At 36.8% G+C, this 22,015-nt stretch overlaps 3 protein-coding genes across 3 annotated transcripts; all 3 read left to right on the forward strand.

The window, feature by feature from the left end:
• The first annotated feature begins 55 nt into the window (after nt 1-55).
• Nucleotides 56-10,556, forward strand: bgna (biglycan a). The gene is made up of 10 exons (XM_084388661.1): nt 56-207; nt 1,098-1,244; nt 2,064-2,205; nt 5,097-5,358; nt 7,753-7,865; nt 8,014-8,227; nt 8,426-8,536; nt 9,282-9,375; nt 9,534-9,672; nt 9,753-10,556. The coding sequence occupies exons 4-10, from the start codon at nt 5,115-5,117 to the stop codon at nt 9,948-9,950; spliced, it is 1,113 nt and encodes a 370-aa protein (XP_084244787.1). The 5' UTR covers nt 56-207; nt 1,098-1,244; nt 2,064-2,205; nt 5,097-5,114; the 3' UTR covers nt 9,951-10,556.
• An 89-nt stretch (nt 10,557-10,645) lies between these two features.
• LOC311279059 (phospholipase A and acyltransferase 2-like) lies at nt 10,646-13,760 on the forward strand (the record flags this gene model as incomplete). The annotated part of the gene is made up of 4 exons (XM_084390289.1): nt 10,646-10,684; nt 11,359-11,479; nt 13,191-13,489; nt 13,629-13,760. Exons 1-4 carry the CDS (start codon nt 10,667-10,669, stop codon nt 13,758-13,760), a joined length of 570 nt encoding a protein of 189 aa, XP_084246415.1. The 5' UTR covers nt 10,646-10,666.
• Nucleotides 13,761-15,389: 1,629 nt separating this feature from the next.
• On the forward strand, nt 15,390-21,445 carry dedd (death effector domain containing). The gene is made up of 5 exons (XM_084389923.1): nt 15,390-15,609; nt 16,760-17,437; nt 17,542-17,646; nt 19,665-19,802; nt 20,060-21,445. Exons 2-5 carry the CDS (start codon nt 16,876-16,878, stop codon nt 20,467-20,469), a joined length of 1,215 nt encoding a protein of 404 aa, XP_084246049.1. The 5' UTR covers nt 15,390-15,609; nt 16,760-16,875; the 3' UTR covers nt 20,470-21,445.
• The last annotated feature ends 570 nt before the right edge of the window (nt 21,446-22,015 follow it).

Here is a 22,015-nt window from a genome sequence, read left to right on the forward strand (position 1 = left end):
TGTGTGTTCTCTGCTCAGTGCATCTGAATTTCACATTTGTCCACTAGGGGGCGGCGGTAAACGTAAAGCTTAAACATTTAAAAAGGAACAGCATGAACAATCTTTTACTTATTGTAAGATAATTATTGTGATATATTGACAGCCCTATTTTCTGGATTATTTGGCTTGTTTTCATTGGCGGAGAAAGAAATATATATCGATTTACAGGTCAGTTTTTGTTTGAAATGTAAATTACTTGATGCTATAACTTCTTGCTTATTGAACTGTTGCAATTGTAACCCTTATTTCTTGATGCCGTATCGGCCTCTTCACCGTGGGTAATATAAATAAAACACGGGTTACAAAGGTGATAATCCACGTTCCCGTTCGAGAGGTCTCTCGTATTGCGTAAGACTAGCAAAACATATTTTCTCGAGAATATTGAAGTTCCCTCATCTCAGGGAATCGATGTTACTTTAGTAACCGAGACGTTTGCTTTAATCAGAAGCATCGGCATAATTAACAGCATGAACAGCCGCCAAACTCGCATACAACTCACTTTTCTTCTCTCTGTTTTTTCTTTTCCCAGCGCACAACATAACCTCTACACAAATAGGCTATATATAAAACTTCGCATAAGACAAATAAAAATGTATGAAAAACATTTTCTTAAACAGATTATTATTGTTTAACATCTGTTTCTTTTTCCCAAAATAAAATAATGAAAAAAATAGTGAAATAAAATAACACAAAATAATGGACTAGCAAATTTAAGGTTACACAATTAATAACTGCAGTATCACTCTTGCTTTTTTGGGACATTGCTTTGTTCTAACAGCAACAGACAGCACCGAGCATCATCGCAGTGCTGAGTTGCACTTTCATCATTCTGTCAGTATTATGACACTGTAGACTAGCACTAGCACTGGGCAGTGGCGCTCTCTGGTTGCTCTATTTCTATCCAGAGAAACTCTTCTCTTAAAGTGGTAAATTGCTGCCACAAGTGCTTCTTTTTCTACTTCACAGCAGGACTCTGTCTCAGATTTATTTTCTTTGGGCCGTCCCTACATTGATTCTCTGCTGATGTATATATTTCTGTGACTGCTCTTCATTTCCAGGGCGTGGACCGTGTCCTAAACCATGAAGAAAAACTTCCTTATATTAAAAGAGCATATCCTGGAGTAACACCAGTCTTGGTGGGAAAACCTGGAAGTCTGTGGCAAGATGTATTCATTGTGGCTCTTAGCATGTCAAACAGAGATCATGTAAGCATAACATGTAGCCTATTTTAAAGCATCTATCTATCTATCTATCTATCTATCTATCTATCTATCTATCTATCTATCTATCTATCTATCTATCATCTATCCATCCATCCATCCATCCATCCATCCATCCATCCATCCATCCATCCATCCATCCATCCATCCATCCATCATCTATCTATCTATCTATCTATCTATCTATCTATCTATCTATCTATCTATCTATCTATCAATCTATCATCTATCTATCTATCTATCTATCTATCCATCCATCTATCATCTATCTATCTATCTATCTATCTATCTATCTATCTATCTATCTATCTATCTATCTGTCTATCTATCTATGATTGGCCTAAAAACTTTAAACTAATTTAAACACTTAGACTGAAGCCAATATCAAAGTTTGTCTACAAAGCTTTACAATAGTTAATATTATTGGTCTGTTTAACAGGAAAAACAACTTCACATTTTAAATCTATTCATCTGTTTGTCCCATTTCATTACATCTAAACTAAAGTTAACTAAAGTTTTGTGGATGGATACTTCATTAATAATATGTATCCTGAATATTCAAAAAAGGGTGTGATTTCAAATGAAATGTCTTAATAAGTATAAGAATAACTATGGTAACTATAGTATTTTGGTGGAATTACCAGCCCACACACTCACACTATCTAACTCTCGCTCTCTCTCTCTCACTCACCACCCAAAAAGAAGGAGAAAAACAGTGGGAGGGAAAGACAACTTAAGTGGGAATGTCTCAAATACACAGTTTTTTCCCTCTTTTTGCAAGCTGTCCTGTGTTTTGAACTGCAGGTACCGTTCAGTGCTGAGTGACTGCTGGCAGCCAAGGACCTAAAAGACAGTCATCCAAAACAATGATCAAACCATAAAATCTGTTTGCCATCAGACATCTCAAAAGAGAAGAAATCATCTCCGAATAAATCTTGCACATCAGGTAAGATGCTCTGATGATCTTATTTATCTTTCTGACATGTTCCCTGTTCAGTTCTTTTGTGCACCTGATGCACGGCAACTTAATTCATCTGATTCTCTTATGACCAGTTAAAGTCTTTGAAAAGCTTACAAAGCTTTTTTGAGCTCATTTAAAAAGGAAAAAAGGCTACTTTAAAATCCTTGAGAAATGTTGTGTTGGCATCAGCTTTATGAGTCACTCAGTCATCCACGTCAACTCTGTAATCTTGACAGCATTCAGTAATGTAGTCTTTAATTAGCTCATCTCATCTCTCTATATGTAAATCAGCTTTGCATGACCATTTGGCATCATTTTGATATTGTACATCTTTGAAGAAAAAAACTAGACACCTTAACATTCTTAGTTGTACGTTAAGCTATTTTTTCTAAAGAAATAAAGACTCATCTGCATCAAGCTCATAAGTGGGTACAGACCGTTTAAGACGAAGGCAAAAACTTTGAAGAGCTGGTAAACGAAAGAAGAAAAAAAACCATTTTATTCATTAGCACTTTTATTGTATTGTTAGTAGAACTGCTTTGGCAGTGGTCAAAATCAGGCTGTGTGTGCACCATCATATTATGTGTTTTTAAATTATGTCTTCCAGTTTATTACATAACATTATTGTCATATTTTAAGAGGATATGATTTTGGTTCATTCAGTGTCTTTATTTCGGTGCATGAATCAGGGTGTCTCTCCAAAAACAATCTGTTAAACTTGCCAGTAATGTGGTTCTTCTGCCATTCTGTGGTAAAGGGTGTGGGAGTGGATTTAGAGAGAGAGAGAGAAAGAGCTCAGAGGCAGTTTAAAACCACACGCACAACACGTGGCACAAAATAAAACTAGTTACTGCGGATCTGGACGGTCACAGAATCGAATAAAATATGTGGATCAGTGTGTCTGCACATTGAAAAGAAGCAGTGTTATTTTAGTATTATTTATATAGTTTTATATTTTGAATGAGATTTTTAATTTTGTTTAGTGCTTTTGTCATTTTTACTATTTTTTATATTTCTATTTAGCATTATTTTAAGGCAAATTTTCTAATTTCTTAGTTTTTTAAGTTGATTTTTTCACCTAATATTTATATTTAATTTATTTATTTTAATATCTTCAGTTTTAGTTTTTGTTAACAATAACACCACTGGACGTAAGAAGTCTAAATTGCAAAATATCACATATGAAATCTCTTTAATATCTCAATTGTTTCTCCTAGACAATAGCGAGATTAAAAGGCGAGCGTATTGAGATTTGCTTTCTTCTCAAAACTTTCTCTTAAAGGCAGGGTAGGCAATTTCAGACAGGCTAGCAATAACAAGCTAGCTTTAAAACTAAGCGTAAGATCCCACCCTCGTCTCCAAAGTCACACCTCCTTCAAAACACATGAACGCTCACAGCAGAGTCTGCAAAGCGGCATGAGACGAGAGACGACATTAAACTACCTCATGTCTCAAAGCACAATAACATTACAATATAATGAACGTAATAATGCTGAACGTTGATAGTGTTGATATAGAAATACGCATAAATGCGAGTCTGATGACGTGAACAGCTGCTGCGAACAACAACATTACGGGTTGCCATCTCGTAATTACGGTTAGGACATGGCGTGAACGCAGCATAAGCTCGTTGTTTTGGTTCAGGTGGAACTGTAAAAGGCAGCTGCTGTTTGTTTGCTGCTCTCGGTGGCTGTCTGTCTACAACTCTGGACAGACTTACAGAACACGCTGATGGCGTGTGATGTCTGCGTGAGCAGGGTGCGCGGAGGTATGGAAATACAAATGTTGACAGGCAGGTAGGACCATCCTATCATTGCATTCGGACCCAATGCAATGATTGGATGAACATTTTTTGGTCCTGTGCCTTCCAAAGAAGATGTATGTACGTGTTTTAATATTTAAGGCACTTCTATTGTTGATTCCTATCAGGATGTGAAGAGAGTTTCAACCAGTATAACAGAAATTGCCAACCATACCTTTAAGAAAAACATCCTAAAATCTCTCCTCAAGTCTTTTCAGAAGATATCTCAATCATTTAACCAACTGTGCTCCGATTTACCAAGATACCAATCAAAAGTCAGTTTGAATATGAACTCTGGTATTACTTACTAAATTATCTGAGCTATGTAATTTTTTATAGCTTTATAGTCTTACTGTGTCAACAAATTTCTAATTTATTTCCATTTTTGAATCTCCTAAGGAATTTCAGACTAAACATCTGAGATTGTTGATACTTAAATGAAACAAAATCCCCTCAGCTATGAAAGAGCAACATCTAAGTAATTCAATTTTCCTCTAGGATGGAACTGCATCAGTTATTAGTGTTATTAGTGAGTCAAGTCACATAATTTATTTACATTAATTCTGTACATTTGTCACATGTTTCTTCTGCACAAGAAAATGATCAAATGCACCAAAAGGGCTAAATATATATCTCCTACTGACGTTGCATCAGTGTGGTTTCAGCTGTAATTCAGCTGGACAAAGGGCACAAAAATACACTCAGATGATGTTACACCCGTTCGGGAGAGAAAAAATATAAAAAACAGGTTACGAAAATACACATTTGCACACGTTGATGCATCTGACCCAAACAAGTCTTTCCCTGTCTCAGGTTTTAGTTTTAGTTACAATGAGATATTTTCCCCATTGTCGATGTGGAGAGCAGATTGGTTTATTATGACTGTCAGCGAGGCGGCTGCATATTCACAGCTTAATGAGACCGCAGGATGAAGGATTTTACCAGAATCAGCTCTTGGATGCAAAGTAGCATTTATGGTTTTTATAAAACTGCGGAGAACAATTGTACTGCCATATTTTTATATATAGTTTGCTTCTTCTAGTACTTCTTCTGATTACTTCTTCCTCTGATTCAGATTAAAAACGTAGCAGCCATGTTGTCGGTCTGTGTGGCTTTCCTGTTTCTCTGCACTGCCCACCTGCCACAAGACTCCTCCGCCCTTCCCTTTGAGCAGAAGGGATTCTGGGACTTTGGCAAGGACATTGATGTGAAAGAGCTGATGATGATGATGAAGGACCAGGAGGAAGGGTCAGCTGTGGATCCATACCAACCTGAACATCCCACATGCCCGTTTGGCTGTCGGTGCGACCTCAGAGTCGTACAGTGCTCGGATTTAGGTGGGCTTAAGATGATATGTGTTTGCAATGGTGTCTTGGCATAGACAGACAAGATAATGACTGTTTAGTCTGAGAGGTTTTGCTTCTAGACTCAAATTTTACATGGGAAAACGCAGTGCCAAAATTGTTTGCTGCACAAGCTTAAACATAATGGCCTTAAAACCGAACAATAAAAATATAGTCCCAAGAATATGAAAAATTATGGCATGCACCAGATGAATATGAAAACGGAAAATACCATGGGCTGTTTTGTATATGTACCAAAAATAGTATAGCCATTTTAAAGAATCATACAATTAATTATGCATTTTATTATTTAATACTGTTTTTCAACAACATTATTTGAACATATAGGCTACTTTTGACTCGTTTTTGGGCTGCAACTCACCAGTTGAGAACCACTGGTGTAAAGAGTCAAGTCACACTAGTTAGTGATTAGTATGGAATGAGTAACAGGATATCCCCTTTAATATCATCCATCTTATCCCAAAATTACTAGCCTGTTACATCGAGCAAACTTCAAAGACCTGCCTGTCATTTTTCCCATGATATTTAAAAAATGTAGCATGAATGAACGTGGTATGAAACACAAAGATATGAATATGAGTTACGAGTTATATTTATATAAATAAATAAAAAGTTGTGGCTCAAAGTAGGGAAAGTGAGGAGGAAATTTTGGCTGAAAGCTAAATAGAAATGTCAGGTTTTAAAATCCACATCAAAGTCCTGCATGAGATCAGGATCAAATTTAGCTCAAGAACGGATACCAATTCAGACACACCGCTAATCTGGCCCTTCCACATCAGACAGCACATGTGGCGTGTGGTCTGTCACCTGAGAAGACAGACGTTCTGGTTATTCTACTCGGTACAGCAAACGTGCCATAAACTATGATGTCGGTTTCACCAGGGATGATGAATTTAAAAGCAAATGGACAATTTTTATGGATGCCAGGTACCACCCAAGCACAGCTGCCCTCTCTCCCTCTATCTCTCTTTTATGAAGTTCATAAAGTACCTCTTTTTCTCTCTCTCCACATTGTAATGTGCTACGTGGAGCCATGGTCATCTGGCTCCATCTTAATTATATGGGAAGCTCAGAGGGGAATGCTAGCACACAACAACAGAGCACAGCAAACACACAGAATCCCAAAGCCCAGAGAATTACCAAACATTTCCAAAATTACAGCCCGCTGAAAAGTTTACAAGTGAACCTGGGTAACCCAAAGACTCAGATGGTAAAAACTAAAGAAGTTGTTTCTTAAATGAGCTGCCTACTACTACACTTTCTAAAGGCATCATGTGACATAATTGATTGATTGATTTTTTTTTATTGTTTGATGGCTACAGTGTCTAATATTATTATACAGGTTACTGGGATACACAATTAGTGGTTCCGTCGTGGTAGGTATCAGATGGATATTTTCAAATTTTCGCCATCATCTAGGCCTATCCATAGTAACGCTGCATATGTATCAGTCCGCTCATCCGTGTTATTTTTGTTTCATAGTATTTTTCTATTACTGTTTAATATTATGTTGTGTGCTGTGTTGTATTACGCTGAAAGGTAAAACAAATAATAATAATAAAATAAAATAAAAATAAGAGAATGCTTTTTAAGGTTTTTAACATCACAGGATGATGACTGACGTTAACTGAGACCGGCGCTACTTTCATGTCTCTCGTATCACGCCGCGGAATATATAACGTATAATTCATATAACGCTACTGGCGGCATCTGGCGTCTTAAATCATCAATTGTAGCAACTTCTGTTTTTATATTACTGGTATAGTGTTGCAGACAGTGTTAGTCTTGTTGCTTGGCCGATTGTTTTGTACATAGAAAAGGACTTTTTTTTCTAGACAAAAGCTTTAAAAGTTTTTACGTTTTTTTTTTTTTTTTTTTTTTTTTTTTTACTGTATTGCTGTAATATCTGGCCATCAATTATAGGTAGCTTTTTACTTTCTTGATGTGGCAAGATCTCAATATTAAACTAGAAAAACAACAGGGTAGAACTTAATTTTATCCACCAGACAGTTTGTGAAATGTGGTCAGACAAATGTTGGAGGGAAGGGGCTATAAGAGGGTTTGGTGATGTCAGCTGAAATGTAAAGTCATTTCAGAGGCTGAGCAAGGTAATAGGCCCAATTTTAATGAAAGATTATGTAGACAGCCATTTTTTTCTCTTTGGAATTCCACAATATAAGACCAGAATGTGTATTAAGAAAGTAAATATTTTCATTCTGATTTCATGTTGAGTTTTCCACTATCCCGGAAAATATGAATTACCACTGCAACATAAAAGCCTATAAACAACATTTGGTCCACAATATTGTTTAGTTTTTTCAGACCTTATTTCTATTTTTGTCTGTTTGTGCATTATTCCCCCAACAGGGTTAGGTTACGTGCCATACGATATTCCTTCAGACACACTGCTGTTGGACCTGCAGAGCAACAGGATCACAGAGATTAGAGAGGGAGACTTTAAGGGACTGACCAACCTCTATGTGAGACCTAACATATCGGCTATTTATTTTATGTTTTGCATCATAATGATTACATTTGCTGTTATTTTGTGAATGAATTTCTAAATGCAAAATTGCGCTTTATGTTGTGCATTCCTATCAACAATTCATAGCTCCTGTCCCGTTTCAGGCCCTGGTGTTAAGATATAACCAAATCGCCAAAGTTCATCCCAAGGCATTCCTTCCTTTGAAGCGTTTGCAGAAGTTATACATCTCGCACAACCTTCTGACTTCCATCCCCAAAAACCTGCCTCCATCCCTTGTGGAGCTGCGTATCCATGACAATCACATCAAGAAGGTGCCGGCATTTAGCTTCTCAGGCCTCCACAACATGCATGTCATTGGTAAGACTGTGTGTTTGTCTGTGTGTATACTGTATATTAGCTGTGCTAATGACATCATATGATTCACGATGTCGCCTAATGGTTGCTCACTGAGGTTATAGTCCTGTAAAGCTGCTTTTTGACATTTACTGATAAAAAGCTCTACATAAATAAAACGAAATACTCTATTTGTGCCTCAAACACTGGTTTATTTTGCAGAAATGGGTCGTAATCCACTCCAGAACAGTGGTTTCGAACCTGGAGCATTTATGGGCCTTAAACTGAACTACTTGCGCATTTCTGAAGCCAAACTCACCGGGGTACCCAAAGGTAATGAGAATGATGGTTAAAATTGTATGTATATTTAAGTAATTGACTAATTTGAAATAAATAATATATATATATATTTAATATTACTCCAGTCTTCAGTGTTACATGATCCTTCAGAAATTATTCTAATATGCTGATTTATTATCAATGTTGGAAACAGTTGTGCTGCTTAATATTTTTTATAACCTGTGATACTTATTTTGGGATTCTTTGATGAATAAAAAGTTAAAAAAAGAACTGCATTTTTTAAAAATAGAAATATTTTGTAACAATATACACTACTGTTCAAAAGCTTTATTGTTTTTCTTTAATTTTTTTGAAAGAAATGAACACTTTTTATTCAGCAAGGATGTGTTAAATTGATAAAAAAGTGACAGTAAAGATTTATATAGTTAAAATATAAAATATTTCTTTTTTGATTCAATGCTGTTCTTTTAAAAAATTTATTCATCAACAAATCCTGAAAAAACATCACAGGTTCCAAAAAAATATATATATTAAGCTCAACTGTTTTCAACATTGATAATAACTAAGTATCAAATCAGCATATTAGAATGATTTCTGAAGGATCATGTGACACTGAAGACTGGAGTAATGCATTTATACATGCCTATACAGCATATACAGAATAAAGGTGTTTTGTTACAGAATACACAATTCTCTTTTTCAAGGAATGTGTCCCATTATGTTTTAAATACAATGCAACTCATTCTACTCCATATGGAATGTGTTTCATTCTTGCCAGACCTTCCCAGCAGTCTCCATGAGCTTCATTTGGACAATAATCAGATTCAGGCCATTGAGTTTGTGGATCTCAGCCAGTACACCGAGCTGCAGAGGTAAACCCATACACATTCCCAATTATTTGGTGTGATTAATATATGTGTGATAAATGAAACATTTCCCTTCAGTTACACTATTACGTGGACTTTATTATGACATAAAATTTGCTTTGGGTGTCCTCTAGTGGTTAAAACCCCTCTGTCTCTGTGTCTAGGTTGGGACTCGGCAGTAACCAGATTCGCCACATCGAGCACGGTGCTTTATCTTACCTCACCAACCTGAGGGAGCTGCACCTTGACAACAACCGTCTGTCCGGTGTGCCCAGTGGTCTGCCTAATATGAAGTATCTGCAGGTGTGCTTGTGTTTGTGTACAGAATTCTACTGATTCTACTTCATTTACACTAAATAAACTGAACCGCACTCTCCTTACAGGTGGTCTACCTCCATTCAAACAACATCACCAATGTTGGGGTGGATGACTTCTGCCCAACAGGTTTTGGGATGAAGAGGGTGTTCTACAATGGCATCAGTCTCTTTGACAACCCGATCAGGTACTGGGAGGTGCAGCCCTCTGCGTTCCGCTGTGTCAGTGACCAAATGGCTGTACAGTTTGGCAACCACAAGAAATAAAAGATGCACAAAACCAATCCAGGAGGAGAACAAGAGGAAATAGTGTCCAAAATTTGTGTAAATCATCAAGATATTTGAGTGAAGACGATGAATAAACATTCCCATGGAGGCATAATTCAGAAGAAACGTGGACTCCATTTAAACCGAAGGTTTAAAGAACCACTGGTAAACTAAATTAAAACAGTGCATTCAAAACTATTGATGTGTGTAATTCCCTGCTGACATTAATGAATATGTACAATTTAGTTGGCATACAGCATTTATGATTCCTTAATTAACTCTCTGAGATGTTTCATTTGCTTAGTTTTCATGGCTTGGATCTTTAAATAATTAGATAAATTCACAGTTTGTCATTCTGTACGCCTATTGTCACTCATTCATCATGGTAATACTGTAATAAAATGGATTGTGTTGTGGATGTTTATCATGCCATCACAAGTCAGTCTACCTTAAAGGTGACACGCTTATTTTCTTTAATGTCAAATTTGATGAACTTTGTTGTAAAGAAATGATCCAAAGTGCATTCAGTTGAATAATAACCCTGCAGATGTGGCAGAAGATTTGAAGGTGGAGTAGCTAAATTACACTGCAAAGGAAAGTCTTCACAAACAAGTCCTGCTTCTAGTTGTCGTGTGACCACGCCTACAAGGCTTGGCAGAAGAATTTCAATCATTTTGCTTATAGTCTCTGCTCTTAACGACTAAACAACACGAGAAATGGACTACAAAGACCAGGTACGTTTACAAATATTTACTGAATTAACTCAATACGTGGATGATAATAATTCATATTTCAAAATAAGCTTAGAAACTAATAAAATATGTATTATTTTGTCACGTAGACTAAATTAATTAGGCTACATAAGAATGCTAATTCTAACTATTCTAACCATTAGAATTGTATAAAATGTTTTAATATTTATTATTAGAATATATATAATTATTTGGAATCAGCTGAGGATCATTAGGTTACTTTTTTTCTCATATGTAACTACCGCTAGAATTGAATGTGAAAGTAGCTTTAAGACCGTTCTCCAATAATGGGGTTTTCGCACCAGATAGTTATAGGAAGTTAAAAGTTATAGGAACTAGTCATTAGTTCCCCCAAAAGGCGTTCCTAACTAAATACGTTCCCAGTTTCTGCGGTGAAAACACGCCAAAAAGTGGGAACTATTCATTCTAGTTCTATGAAAAGGTTCCTCCGATGCGAAAGCACCTATAGTTGCGTATCTAGGATCTTTTGAAGAATTAGAAATGATTATAGGCTACTTTAATCTTATGACACTGTAGCGATGGTTATATTTTACGTCCTCAAAGAATGCAGACGCCATATGTTGTCAAACTTGTTCTAAAACCTGTAACAGCTGTAAACGGGAGGAATCTTGACAGATTGAAACTGTCATGCACAGGTTGAGCAAGTTGTATCCAGCGCGCAATTCGGAGATTTGATCGAGTTCTCGTACCCCATTGGCTACTCACACTGGGGCGTGTATGACGGAGATGGATACGTTATTCACTTTGCGGTTGCAGGTAAGCACGATCACGTTTACACGAATACTAATACTAATTCTATAAAAATAACTATACAGTCACTATACTATACTATACTATACAAAGTGGATAATAGGCAGATTCCTTCGTGACTAGCCTACTATAACTTAGCCATACATTTTAGGTTTGTGTCTGAAATTGAGGAGACTAAAGAAAATGTAAGAATCCTACATAAGAAAGGTGTATATATATATATATATATATATATATATATATATATATATATATATATATATATATATATATATATATATATATATATATATATATATATATATATATAAGCTGTATAACTCCTACACTGCTGTATATATAAACTACACAGGTTCAAATGTCACCTGATATCCTCCTAGCTGGCTGGGACCCAGGAACAGACTTTTGTCCACTGTGGACATTATATTTTAATGAATTTCTGACACCATACATGCCACAGTTTTAAAGGGATAGTTCAGCCAAACAATACAATTTTGTCATTACTTACTCACCCTCAAGTTGTTCCAAACCTGTATGAGTTTCTTTCTTCTGTTGAACACAAAAGAAGATATTTTAAAGAATGTTGTTAATCAGACAGCTGACGGCAGCCATTGACGTCCATAGTATATATTCTTTCCTAATATGGAAGTCAGTGGGTAGCCTACCTCCAAATGTTTGATTACCAACATTCTTTAAAATATCTTCTTTTGTGTTGGAACAACATGAAGGTGAGTACATGATGATTTTAATTTTGGGTGAACTATCTCTTTAAGTCTGGATGTCCTGTAAAGAGCACATTCAGGGCTTTTCAGAGATACCAAATGTTTGTGGGTTTTACCATGACAACAAGTTCTCCTTGGTCTTTTAAAACGACTGACAATAATTTAGTGATCAAAATAGCACTCTTATGAAAATATGATCTTTTTTTGTAATTATCATTTAAATCTGACTAATTTTAAAATTGTTTGTCATAAATCAACATCTCAGGAAAATGGTATGGGGTTTCTAATCAAAATATGACTTTCTGTTGCAAAATAGGGCATTGATTTCATACATGTCCCAATTGACACCAGGGATTAAATCATGTTTATCATTTTGGGAGACACAACAAGTGACCGAATTATATATCAATATTCCTATGAAATGTTAGATATTATTATGAAAATGTTGCCAATTATTACTGAAACACATTTAAATGCAAATTAGATACAGTGTAATTATTGCATTGAATGGAACTGCATGGCCATTTTAACCACAGGTCATATCAGTTCGTTCCATTATATCTTTCATAACATAGTTGAGAATCATCTTTCTAGAAACTTTTGGTTAAAAAAATCCTGAAACCTAAAAATTGTTTGCTGAATGAAAAATCCCATTGGTTTTGCCTACACATGTCATTTCATGTCTTTTTATTTTTTTTTGAAAACAAATGAATCCTGGTGTCCACTACAGAGGACATAGCATAACATATGAATAAAATATATTTTTTCAAAAAGAAGTTTTTTTTTCTGGGTCTCAGGAGGATATGACCTACTGTGATGCATAAAGCCTAATTCAGGCAATGAATTTAAACATAATTTTATATACAGTATATTTAGTAGCCTACAACTGTTTCACTTGAATCACTTAGGCTATTTTTGATTTCTTATTTCTTCTATTCTTGATCACCGTTATGGCAACACTTTGTCTCATACAGAACTTGCTTTTTCCATACCAGATGAAACTCAGGTGATGAGTTCGTTTCGGGGTTTTCTGCAGACTGTCTTCCCTGTTTGTGGTGATCTTTTGCTTGGAGAAACTAAGATACGACGTCAGCTCCTGTCTGAAGTTAACGTACCTAAAGGAGCTCGTGTTTTAGTGAGCAATAGCCAACACGCTCTCCAGCCTTCACCTGAGAATGAAATTAGACGACGACGAGATGCTTTACTTGACAAGGAGTTTACGTACAAAGTCCTCACATTTAATTGTGAGCACTTTGCCACATTTGTCCGCTCTGGAAAAGCTATGTGCAATCAGGTGAGTTGATGAATCAAGTAGTATATCAAGTATATTTCTATCAAGTTTAACAGTATATCATAAAGATGATCCTCATTATGTGTCATGTACATTTTTGTTATTCTGACATAAGTTTACATTGGTTCTTTTGTTTTAACAGATCCCGGGGAAGCCCAAAAACAAGGAATGTGTGGAGGCTACTGAACAATTTAGCAGCCTTGTGCCATCATATACTGAATTATCAATGCCAATCTACACATTTTCCCAAGAAGATTGTGTTGAGTTTCACTAAGGATATTTCCCCCTCACTCTTGGAATTAAACCAGTTTTAAAAGATTCCTGTTTAATGTCAATGGAAAGGGTTCTTCACTCTTCAGTGGGCTTATTTGGTCTCCTAGCCTGGTCAGGCTGGTCTGTTGGCTGGTTTTAAAACGGTTTTGGACACTTCTTCTTTACATCTTCTTCACATTTCTAACTAATATGGCACATACCATTACTAATATTTGCCATAGGTAACACCACAGTTATAAAAACATTTTAGACCCCATGGAATTGCTTAACAATGTATTTATTTTGCTGCTGACACATTGCCAGTTACAACAGAAAGTCTTTGGAAATATCTAAGGGCTCGTCCCTTTTAATGCCCAGCAAACACAGAACATTCCCCTAATGTTAGCATATGGTTACCGTTTTTTTTGGGGGGGGGGGGGACCAATTGACCAATTAATAACATTCTAAGAAAGTACTCTGTAGGTTCTTTATGTAACCAAAAACTAACCTTTCCAGAACATTGCAGGGAGGTCTTTTCCTCAAGAACCTATATTCATAACCATAGACTAATGGTGCCTTCACGTGCTATGGTAATTATGGTAAATACCAAAAGCCGACGTGGAAAATGCACATGAACACCCCTTCATGTGGTATTTTCCACTGGGCAGCTCGTAGAATATTTTGATGCACGAGTTGCCGAGATGAGATAACCTTTGACCTTTTCAAAATGGTGGGGAGCAACGCAAGAGTCGTGAATACTGTTAGCAGATAGTTTTTGTAGCCTATACAATGTTGTGTCATTAACAATTGTAATATAATGCGTTAACACTCAATTTTCAACTTCGCCGCAATTTCCTTGGTTCATATTTAATCATTTTATGTTGTTTTATTTTTTTTTTAATTATTAATTATGTTTTAATCATCAGAAAGCACCACATATTTATGTTTTTTTGTTTTGTTTTGTTTTTTTGTAAAGATAAAAAAGATACTCTACTGACACAGACCTTGCGGGTACTACATTACGACAACAAAAGCACTTGAACACAACACACTGGTAAATACCAGCTCACAGGTGGAAAATATCATCTTTTCCATAGCACATGAAGGCAGCATAACCTTCCCAGAAGATTCTGGGAAGCAAAAATCGTTATATAGCTGCATAGCTTTAAATTACGCCATAGCCATGTACACTGATTTGCTACTTAGTCATCTGCCAAGCCTATTTTCCTAGAATAGACTATTTGTTAAAAATGAATTTTCTATTGGAAAAAAATCTATTTTGAATTCATTCACTTTATATCAGCCAGAATTGATAAAAAAAAAAAAATTAAACAAAATTGGCAAGATTACAACTAGCTTGTTGGGTTTGAAGATAAACATATTTTTATTTATTAAGATTTTACAGTAGTAACAATAGCTAGTGAGCTAATTGTATTTTGGATGAAAATGTGGTTACCATGGTGATCTTTCATAATGTAAAGGGGCTATGCAGTGCTGTGTTTCTCATGATTAAAAAAATATTTATATTCCATTCAAAGACCTATTGTGATTAATGTTTTTTCTTGTAGATTTATTCGTAACAGCAATTAAAAAAAAAAAAAAATCTGCACATCACGAGAGTTTATTGTCTGTTTGATAAAGACGAAGCGTTTCCTACATTCCCCGGATGTTGCCCCACGCTTGCTCATGTCCCGGATGTACCTACATTTTAGTAGAGGAACAAAAAATGGGCTCGTTACCAAGCTTCACCAAACCGTTTAAATTATCCCCACACACGATTACTGTACATGTATGAGGACCAGACCGCACTTTTGAGCAGAGTCCGCGTCCATAGTCACCGTGTCTGTAAAGTGATTCATGAAATTAAACAGGTAAGACAGTTGTATACATTAAGTGTTGCTACACGCTGTTGACGTTAGCAAGCCAGCAGTCAGTTGCTAAGCGAAGTTTATATCAATAGCAGATAACGTTTAATTATCTTTAGGATTATAGAAGTAATAGAAGGGATCGCAATGAAATATTAACATAGAAAATGTATATAATCTTAATATATCATTGTGTTCTACAGCCCCTCCTTGTGAATGCTAAGAGGCAGGCTAACACAGCTGTCCAGATACATTTCAGGAGATTGTTGATGTCTAACTGCTTATTCATAAATCTTTTTACTAGAGTTTCTTGTCTTGAAAAGAGCATTATATTCGTGTTTTTAAAGCCATGATATGGAAGTGAGATGTTTGATGCATCCTGCTATCTTTATTCATCCTTTTAAACCTGTTAGACGTTCATTTATAAGCTAACCAGGTCAGTGACTTAACTGTCCCTCTACCTATATTATAGATAGTAGATCAAAACTGAACAAACAGGCTTAAAATACAAGTTTGCTACAGGAGTTATAGTCAAATAGGTTCTTAAATTGAAGCACTATATGTATATGTCATATCAAAGTATATATTATGTGTAGTTTTAAATGCATATGTGATCAGAACATATACCAGTAATATGTGTGTTTTTATATGTAGATGTGATATGAGAATATGTATTCTGTATGTTTTTGTTTGTAGATGTGATATCAGAATATATCATCTGTTTGATTTTATATGTAGTAGTGATATCAGAGTATAAAATCAGTATAACCTTATGTGTAGATGCGATCAGAGTATATCATCTGTATGTTTTAATTCAGATTTGATCAGAATATATAATTTGTATGCTTTTTTATGGAGACATAAAATCAGTATATTTTATGTAGATAATAATCATAATGTATAATCTGTAGGATTTTATATGTAGATGTGATGTGCAAACATGATTTTTATGTGTTGCATGGTTGAGCAATGGCAGTCTAGATACACAGTTGAGCAATAGATCTGTTTACATATGTGTAAAATTCCCCCAGGTCATGTGATAACTTGTCCTAGTCTGTTTATCATCTTTATTAATGTATTATTTATGATGTCATAAGACTCTATAATGCTGTAGTGGAGTCAGTGACTTAATGCTATGAATTCTGTTCTCTTCTAGAGTGAAGTTGGCGGTGAGAGTCGCGGGCCGAGCGTGTTGACAGAGTCGAGCTGCTTCACACTGCTGACAGGGCCTTCCGCCATCCCCCTCACCCGTCATCTGCCTAGCGAAGAGTGATGACCTCACAGCAGCATGGGAATGCCAACCCTGCCCTCCTTTTGCCACAGAACTCTTCATCTAGTCAGGGCAGGCAACACATTTCTCGTTCTCCGATAGACTCGTATTCCCGCTCCGGGCTCTCCTCTCCTCGGAGAGGCTGGGTTGCGGCATCCTCATCCGCAACAACTCACGGTAACTCCCTTGCGCTCTCTCTAAGCCGACTGGCTCCGGCGTCCTGCAGTAATTCCTCCTCGTCTCGGAGACCTGCGTCTGGCCGGGTGGAGCCGTGGCCAGAGGAGGCTGTGGACGATGCGTATGGGCTTTACTCCCTTCACCGCATGTTTGATATTGTCGGCGCTCAGCTGACGCACCGTGATGTGCGTGTGCTGTCCTTCCTTTTTGTGGACGTTATTGACGAGTACGAGAGAGGAGGGATACGAAGCGGCCGGGATTTCCTCCTCGCATTGGAGCGTCAGGGGAGATGTGATGAGACAAACTTCAGGCATGTTCTTCAGCTGCTCCGCATCATCACTCGCCATGACCTGCTGCCCTACGTCACACTGCGCAAGAGACAGACAGGTTTGAGATCTTGTCACCTTCACCCTCATTTTGATCACTAGTTCATCTACCGCTTATGACAGCATTTTTTGGCAAGGTGTAATATGTTGCTTATTATTTTCCAGTGTGCCCAGATCCAGTGGATAAATATCTGGAGGAGACGTCAGTCCGTTATGTTTCTCCCAGAGGAGCAGGAGAGGCCCAGCAGGGAACTCCTCACAGAAGAACAGGTGTGTCCTCCTTTGGTTGTGCTTTAGATTTTTTGCTAGTGCTGTAAACATTTTTGGCAGTGATGCACTGAAATTATTTGTTTCTTTTTCCGATACACAGAAAAAATGAATTAAAGTATTATTTAGCTGAAAACTAATAATACATTTTATGTAATAATCAGTTAATTAATTAAATGTAATTCAATAATAACACTCAAATAACATATTTAACTTATGGAACATATTTTTTTCCATAGTTGAAACTAGTCAACTGGTTGAGTGATGATATGATATATTTCAGTAAGTTGTACTGTTTCTGTCAACATACCTTTTGATGTCCATTCATCTTTATTGTAAGCCTGTTTGTTCAGCATATGTATGCTGTAACTAGTAGTAAAGAGAAAGAGATGAAAGGGTGTCAAAGAGTGCCCACATTTTTCTGTTTGAATTTCGTTATAAAATCCACAAAATTTGAAAGCTCAGACTTTTTCCACATCATACCAAAAGAAACAAAACACAAAGCTTATTGCAATTATTAGATGCAAGGCACGCTCTAAATAATGTTTAGTGTAGTTTGGTTCACGCACCAACTTAAAACAGCATAGATTAAACAATCTTGGTTAATCAAACTCAAGATTGATTTAAAAAAAATAAATATTGATATTGTCAATTGTGCTTATCCACGTTGTGTGTATGAAATACACTCTCAGACTTATGCCAGGTTCACACTATACTTGAAATCAGCCTGATTTTGGAAAAGTCCGTTTGACGAGGGTTGTTGTGGTGATTCGTAAATGCCAATGCGTGATGGGACCCAAAAATCAATAATTTTATCTCGTATAGTGTGTCATAGACAACCGACACTGCACCTGCGACGCTTCACGATGTCCCGTCAGAAAGACTAGCATGTTTAATTTTTTTGGGTCCTCCATGACTTTGGTGCTGCTTGGTGGAAAACATATTTTTGGTTACAAAAATGTCTGTGCATCACTTGTTTTTGTTTTTGATCACACCTGCAAAAACTGGGCTGTGGACCATGGTGTAATTATTTGATCAGAAATCAGAACTTTTGAGGTGCTTTTTGCCTGCCAATCATTTTGACTAGCACCAACTTGTCCGGACTGCAAATTGGGGCAAAAGCTGTGCAGTGTATTCCAGCCTTAACTGCTTACAGCATTTTGAACACAATTTTTTTTTTTTCTGATTCTGATTTCTGAACTGGAAATCATCCAAATCTTCACCTTAACTACTTCTCCTTAATCTTCACCTTCTCCTAAACCTAATCGTGATCAGTGTAAATGCATGTACTACAAGACACATTGACGTCAGTTTGGTTTGAAATGTGCTGGGGACAGAGACGCATTCGGAAGTGCATTTTCAGAAGTGCTGGGTACAATGACGCATACATTTTTTTTTCTCTTTCGCGCAGGTCATGTTTTGAAAGATGATATCCTGTAGCTTACTAATGTAAATAAAATAAAAAATGTATACAAAAATGTGATGTCCGACTCGTTTTATGAAGAAGAAAGCCTTAAGTTTTCAAAAAGCATTAGACATATGACTCACTATTCTGCTTCATAAGTACCATGTTGACAATATGACATGACGTGGTTTAATGTACCTAAACAATGATTACCAAATTTCTCTCTCATATTGCTCCTCATAACCACTGAAAACTGTCAAAAAATCAAACCCAAAGTCCAGTTATTATGGACGTTATCTGACATTAAGCGTTTCTGCTTCACATTTTCAGCAGGGCAGCGGAGCGGCTGTGGGTTGACTCCCTACGGTTCTCATGGTCTTTATTTATAAGTCCTAACGTGAAAAAGCTTTACGTGGTTTAATGTACCTAAGCAACGATCACCAAATTTCTCTCTCATATTGCTCCTCATAACCACTGAAAACTGTCAAAAAAAAAAGAAAAGTGGTGGGTACAAAATGACTCTGGTGGGTACGAGTACCCTCCGTCCCCACCGAAATCGACGCCTATGACAAGACAGGCATTGTGGTAGTGATTTTGATCATGTTCTGTTTCTCAGGACCCCAGCCATTGATCTGCTGTCCTCCATCAGGACCCCAGGTATGCCCACCACGTGCTAAACCCAACCCACCTCCACCGACCAGGAAAAGGAAAAGATCTCACACAACAGCTGACTGCAGAGAAAAACAGACCTGTGGTAAGAGAACAAATCTGCTCTAGTACAAAAAAAAAAGTTGCATGCTGGTTGACATGACAGTGGCAATGTTTTTTATGCAGAACAAGAAAATTTGACTCTGTGGAATAAGATATTAGTAAAAGCGTAACTACACCATTTTACCCATAACAAAAGAATTTGTAACGTATCTACATGTTTAAGCAATAAGACATGTTTAGATCTGCCCACTTGGCGACACTCCCCCCAAACTCGACTAACTAATCATCCTTCTCTTGCAGACATAAGACTGAGGGTGCGTGCGGAGTACTGTCAGCACGAGTCAGCTCTACAAGGCAATGTCTTCTCCAACAAGCAAGAGGCGCTGGAGAGGCAGTTTGAGCGTTTCAACCAGGCCAACACCATCCTCAAATCCCGTGACCTGGGTTCCATCATATGTGACATCAAGTTCTCAGAGCTGACCTACCTGGACGCCTTTTGGCGGGACTACATCAACGGTTCACTATTGGAAGCCCTGAAGGGCGTTTTCATCACGGACTCTCTGAAGCAGGCAGTGGGTCACGAGGCCATTAAGCTCCTGGTGAACGTAGATGAGGAAGACTACCAGGCTGGCAGGAGGAAGTTGCTGAGGAACCTGGTGGCAGGGGGTGCTGGTGCGGGCACGGGAAGCAGGGAGGGTCCCTTGTCCTAGTGGTGGGAGTGACTCGGTAATTGGAGGAAATTCAGAGAGACCCAGATGAGCAGAGATTGGACACTAATGAGAAGGTATACATGGGGAAGGAAGAGTGAGGAATGTAAACAGAGAGGAAGTGACTCTTAAAAGAAAGATATCCTACTAGAGGCCGGGATTTGCATCTTTAGCCAATATGGATGAAAAGAGGTGTTCTGGAAAGTTGCGTTATTTCTATTTTATTTTGAGTATCTCAAGTTGTGGAAATAAAAGATGAAGGGGAAAAGTTTTGGACAAAGAAGGCATTTAGTTTCTTTTGTCTTTATTCCTGCGTAAATGACACTAATGCTTTTGTTTTTAGGCTTTTGTGAATTAGGTTATTTTTGCTATATTTCCATCAAGTTTTGTTGCACAACCATTTGCTCTTAGTGAAATTCTCCTGGTTAAATGAAATGTGTTCGCCTCAAAGTTTAACAAAAAGGACAGGTCGCATAAGGTTTGATTGACTGATTTGCCTTTAAAACATCACATCGCTTCAACTCATTTATGAAATAATTCCACTGTCAATGTTGTCTAACCATCTATGTTCAAGTTCTTCTGGATGTGAACTCGAAATTTAAGTCTTTTCATTACAAAATCACAAAGCAGAATTTATATGAGAAATCACACAAAATCTTCATGGCACACTCCAACATTGCACTTCACTTTGGAACTATGACTACTTTAAAAAGAAAACATTCTCTGTTTCTGTTTTATCATTGAAGTTATTGCACAATTGGGTTAGTTTTAGAAAATTCACAAGGGGGCGTAGTCCAACATCTGAAGATTCTGGAGCATGGAGAATTGGTTTTCAGAATGGTTTATGATATGCTTTGTTGCAGCCTGTGTTTTGATGCATGTCCCTGTAATTTTCTTTTGTTTATGGAAAAACCCAGTAACGTTGGCAAATGTTCGCTTTTATTTTCACAAAGGTACAAATTGGCTGCTTTTGTTCAATAAAAAAAAAAAAAAAAAAATTGGTAGTTATGAGAGTTCTAGTGAAAATTTATAATTTATAATTCAAGCAACTGTGCCAGGGTTTCTGTATTGAAACAATCTGCTGTAACTTTTGTCCAACAAGTCTTGAAAGATAACACAAAATGTGCCAATCTGAAGTGCAACCTGTGTTTTTACATGACTGAAGTGAAACAAAAATGCCTGAGCAACATGCAATCGCAGGAAGATGTGTAATTTGACTGACTTGAGATGTTTTTGCTATACTTTTAAAATACCAAAGCTGTTCCCAGACATTCATTCTCTTTAAACTCTCTCTTTTTCATTCTCTCCTCCTCTCCTCCTCAATCTGTAGAGATATAATGAAACTGTTGAAATATTGAAAGGAAATTGGTGACGTGGGGTGAGTGGAACAGATGTTTAGAAAAGTTAGCTGTGGATCAATTACTGCTATTATTATTATTATTATTATTATTATTACAGAAGGAAGAAAAGCATTTTGTAATGTTTTCCTAATGGAACTAAACAAAGTTACAGACTGGTATCTATTATATAGGTTACATGTTCTATTGAT

Source organism: Rutilus rutilus (genome assembly GCF_951802725.1).
Source record: "Rutilus rutilus genome assembly, chromosome: 19".
Taxonomy (NCBI): Eukaryota; Metazoa; Chordata; class Actinopteri; order Cypriniformes; family Leuciscidae; genus Rutilus; species Rutilus rutilus.

Bases quoted from the DNA above. Each gene is read 5' to 3' on its own strand.
- bgna (XM_084388661.1), top strand. From the start codon at position 5,115: ATGTTGTCGGTCTGTGTGGCTTTCCTGTTTCTCTGCACTGCCCACCTG. The intron at 8,537-9,281 runs GTAATGAGAATG...CATTCTTGCCAG, and splicing joins ACTCACCGGGGTACCCAAAG to ACCTTCCCAGCAGTCTCCAT. The intron at 9,673-9,752 runs GTGTGCTTGTGT...CTCTCCTTACAG, and splicing joins CTAATATGAAGTATCTGCAG to GTGGTCTACCTCCATTCAAA.
- dedd (XM_084389923.1), top strand. From the start codon at position 16,876: ATGACCTCACAGCAGCATGGGAATGCCAACCCTGCCCTCCTTTTGCCA. The intron at 17,438-17,541 runs GTTTGAGATCTT...ATTATTTTCCAG, and splicing joins ACTGCGCAAGAGACAGACAG to TGTGCCCAGATCCAGTGGAT. The intron at 19,803-20,059 runs GTAAGAGAACAA...CTTCTCTTGCAG, and splicing joins CAGAGAAAAACAGACCTGTG to ACATAAGACTGAGGGTGCGT.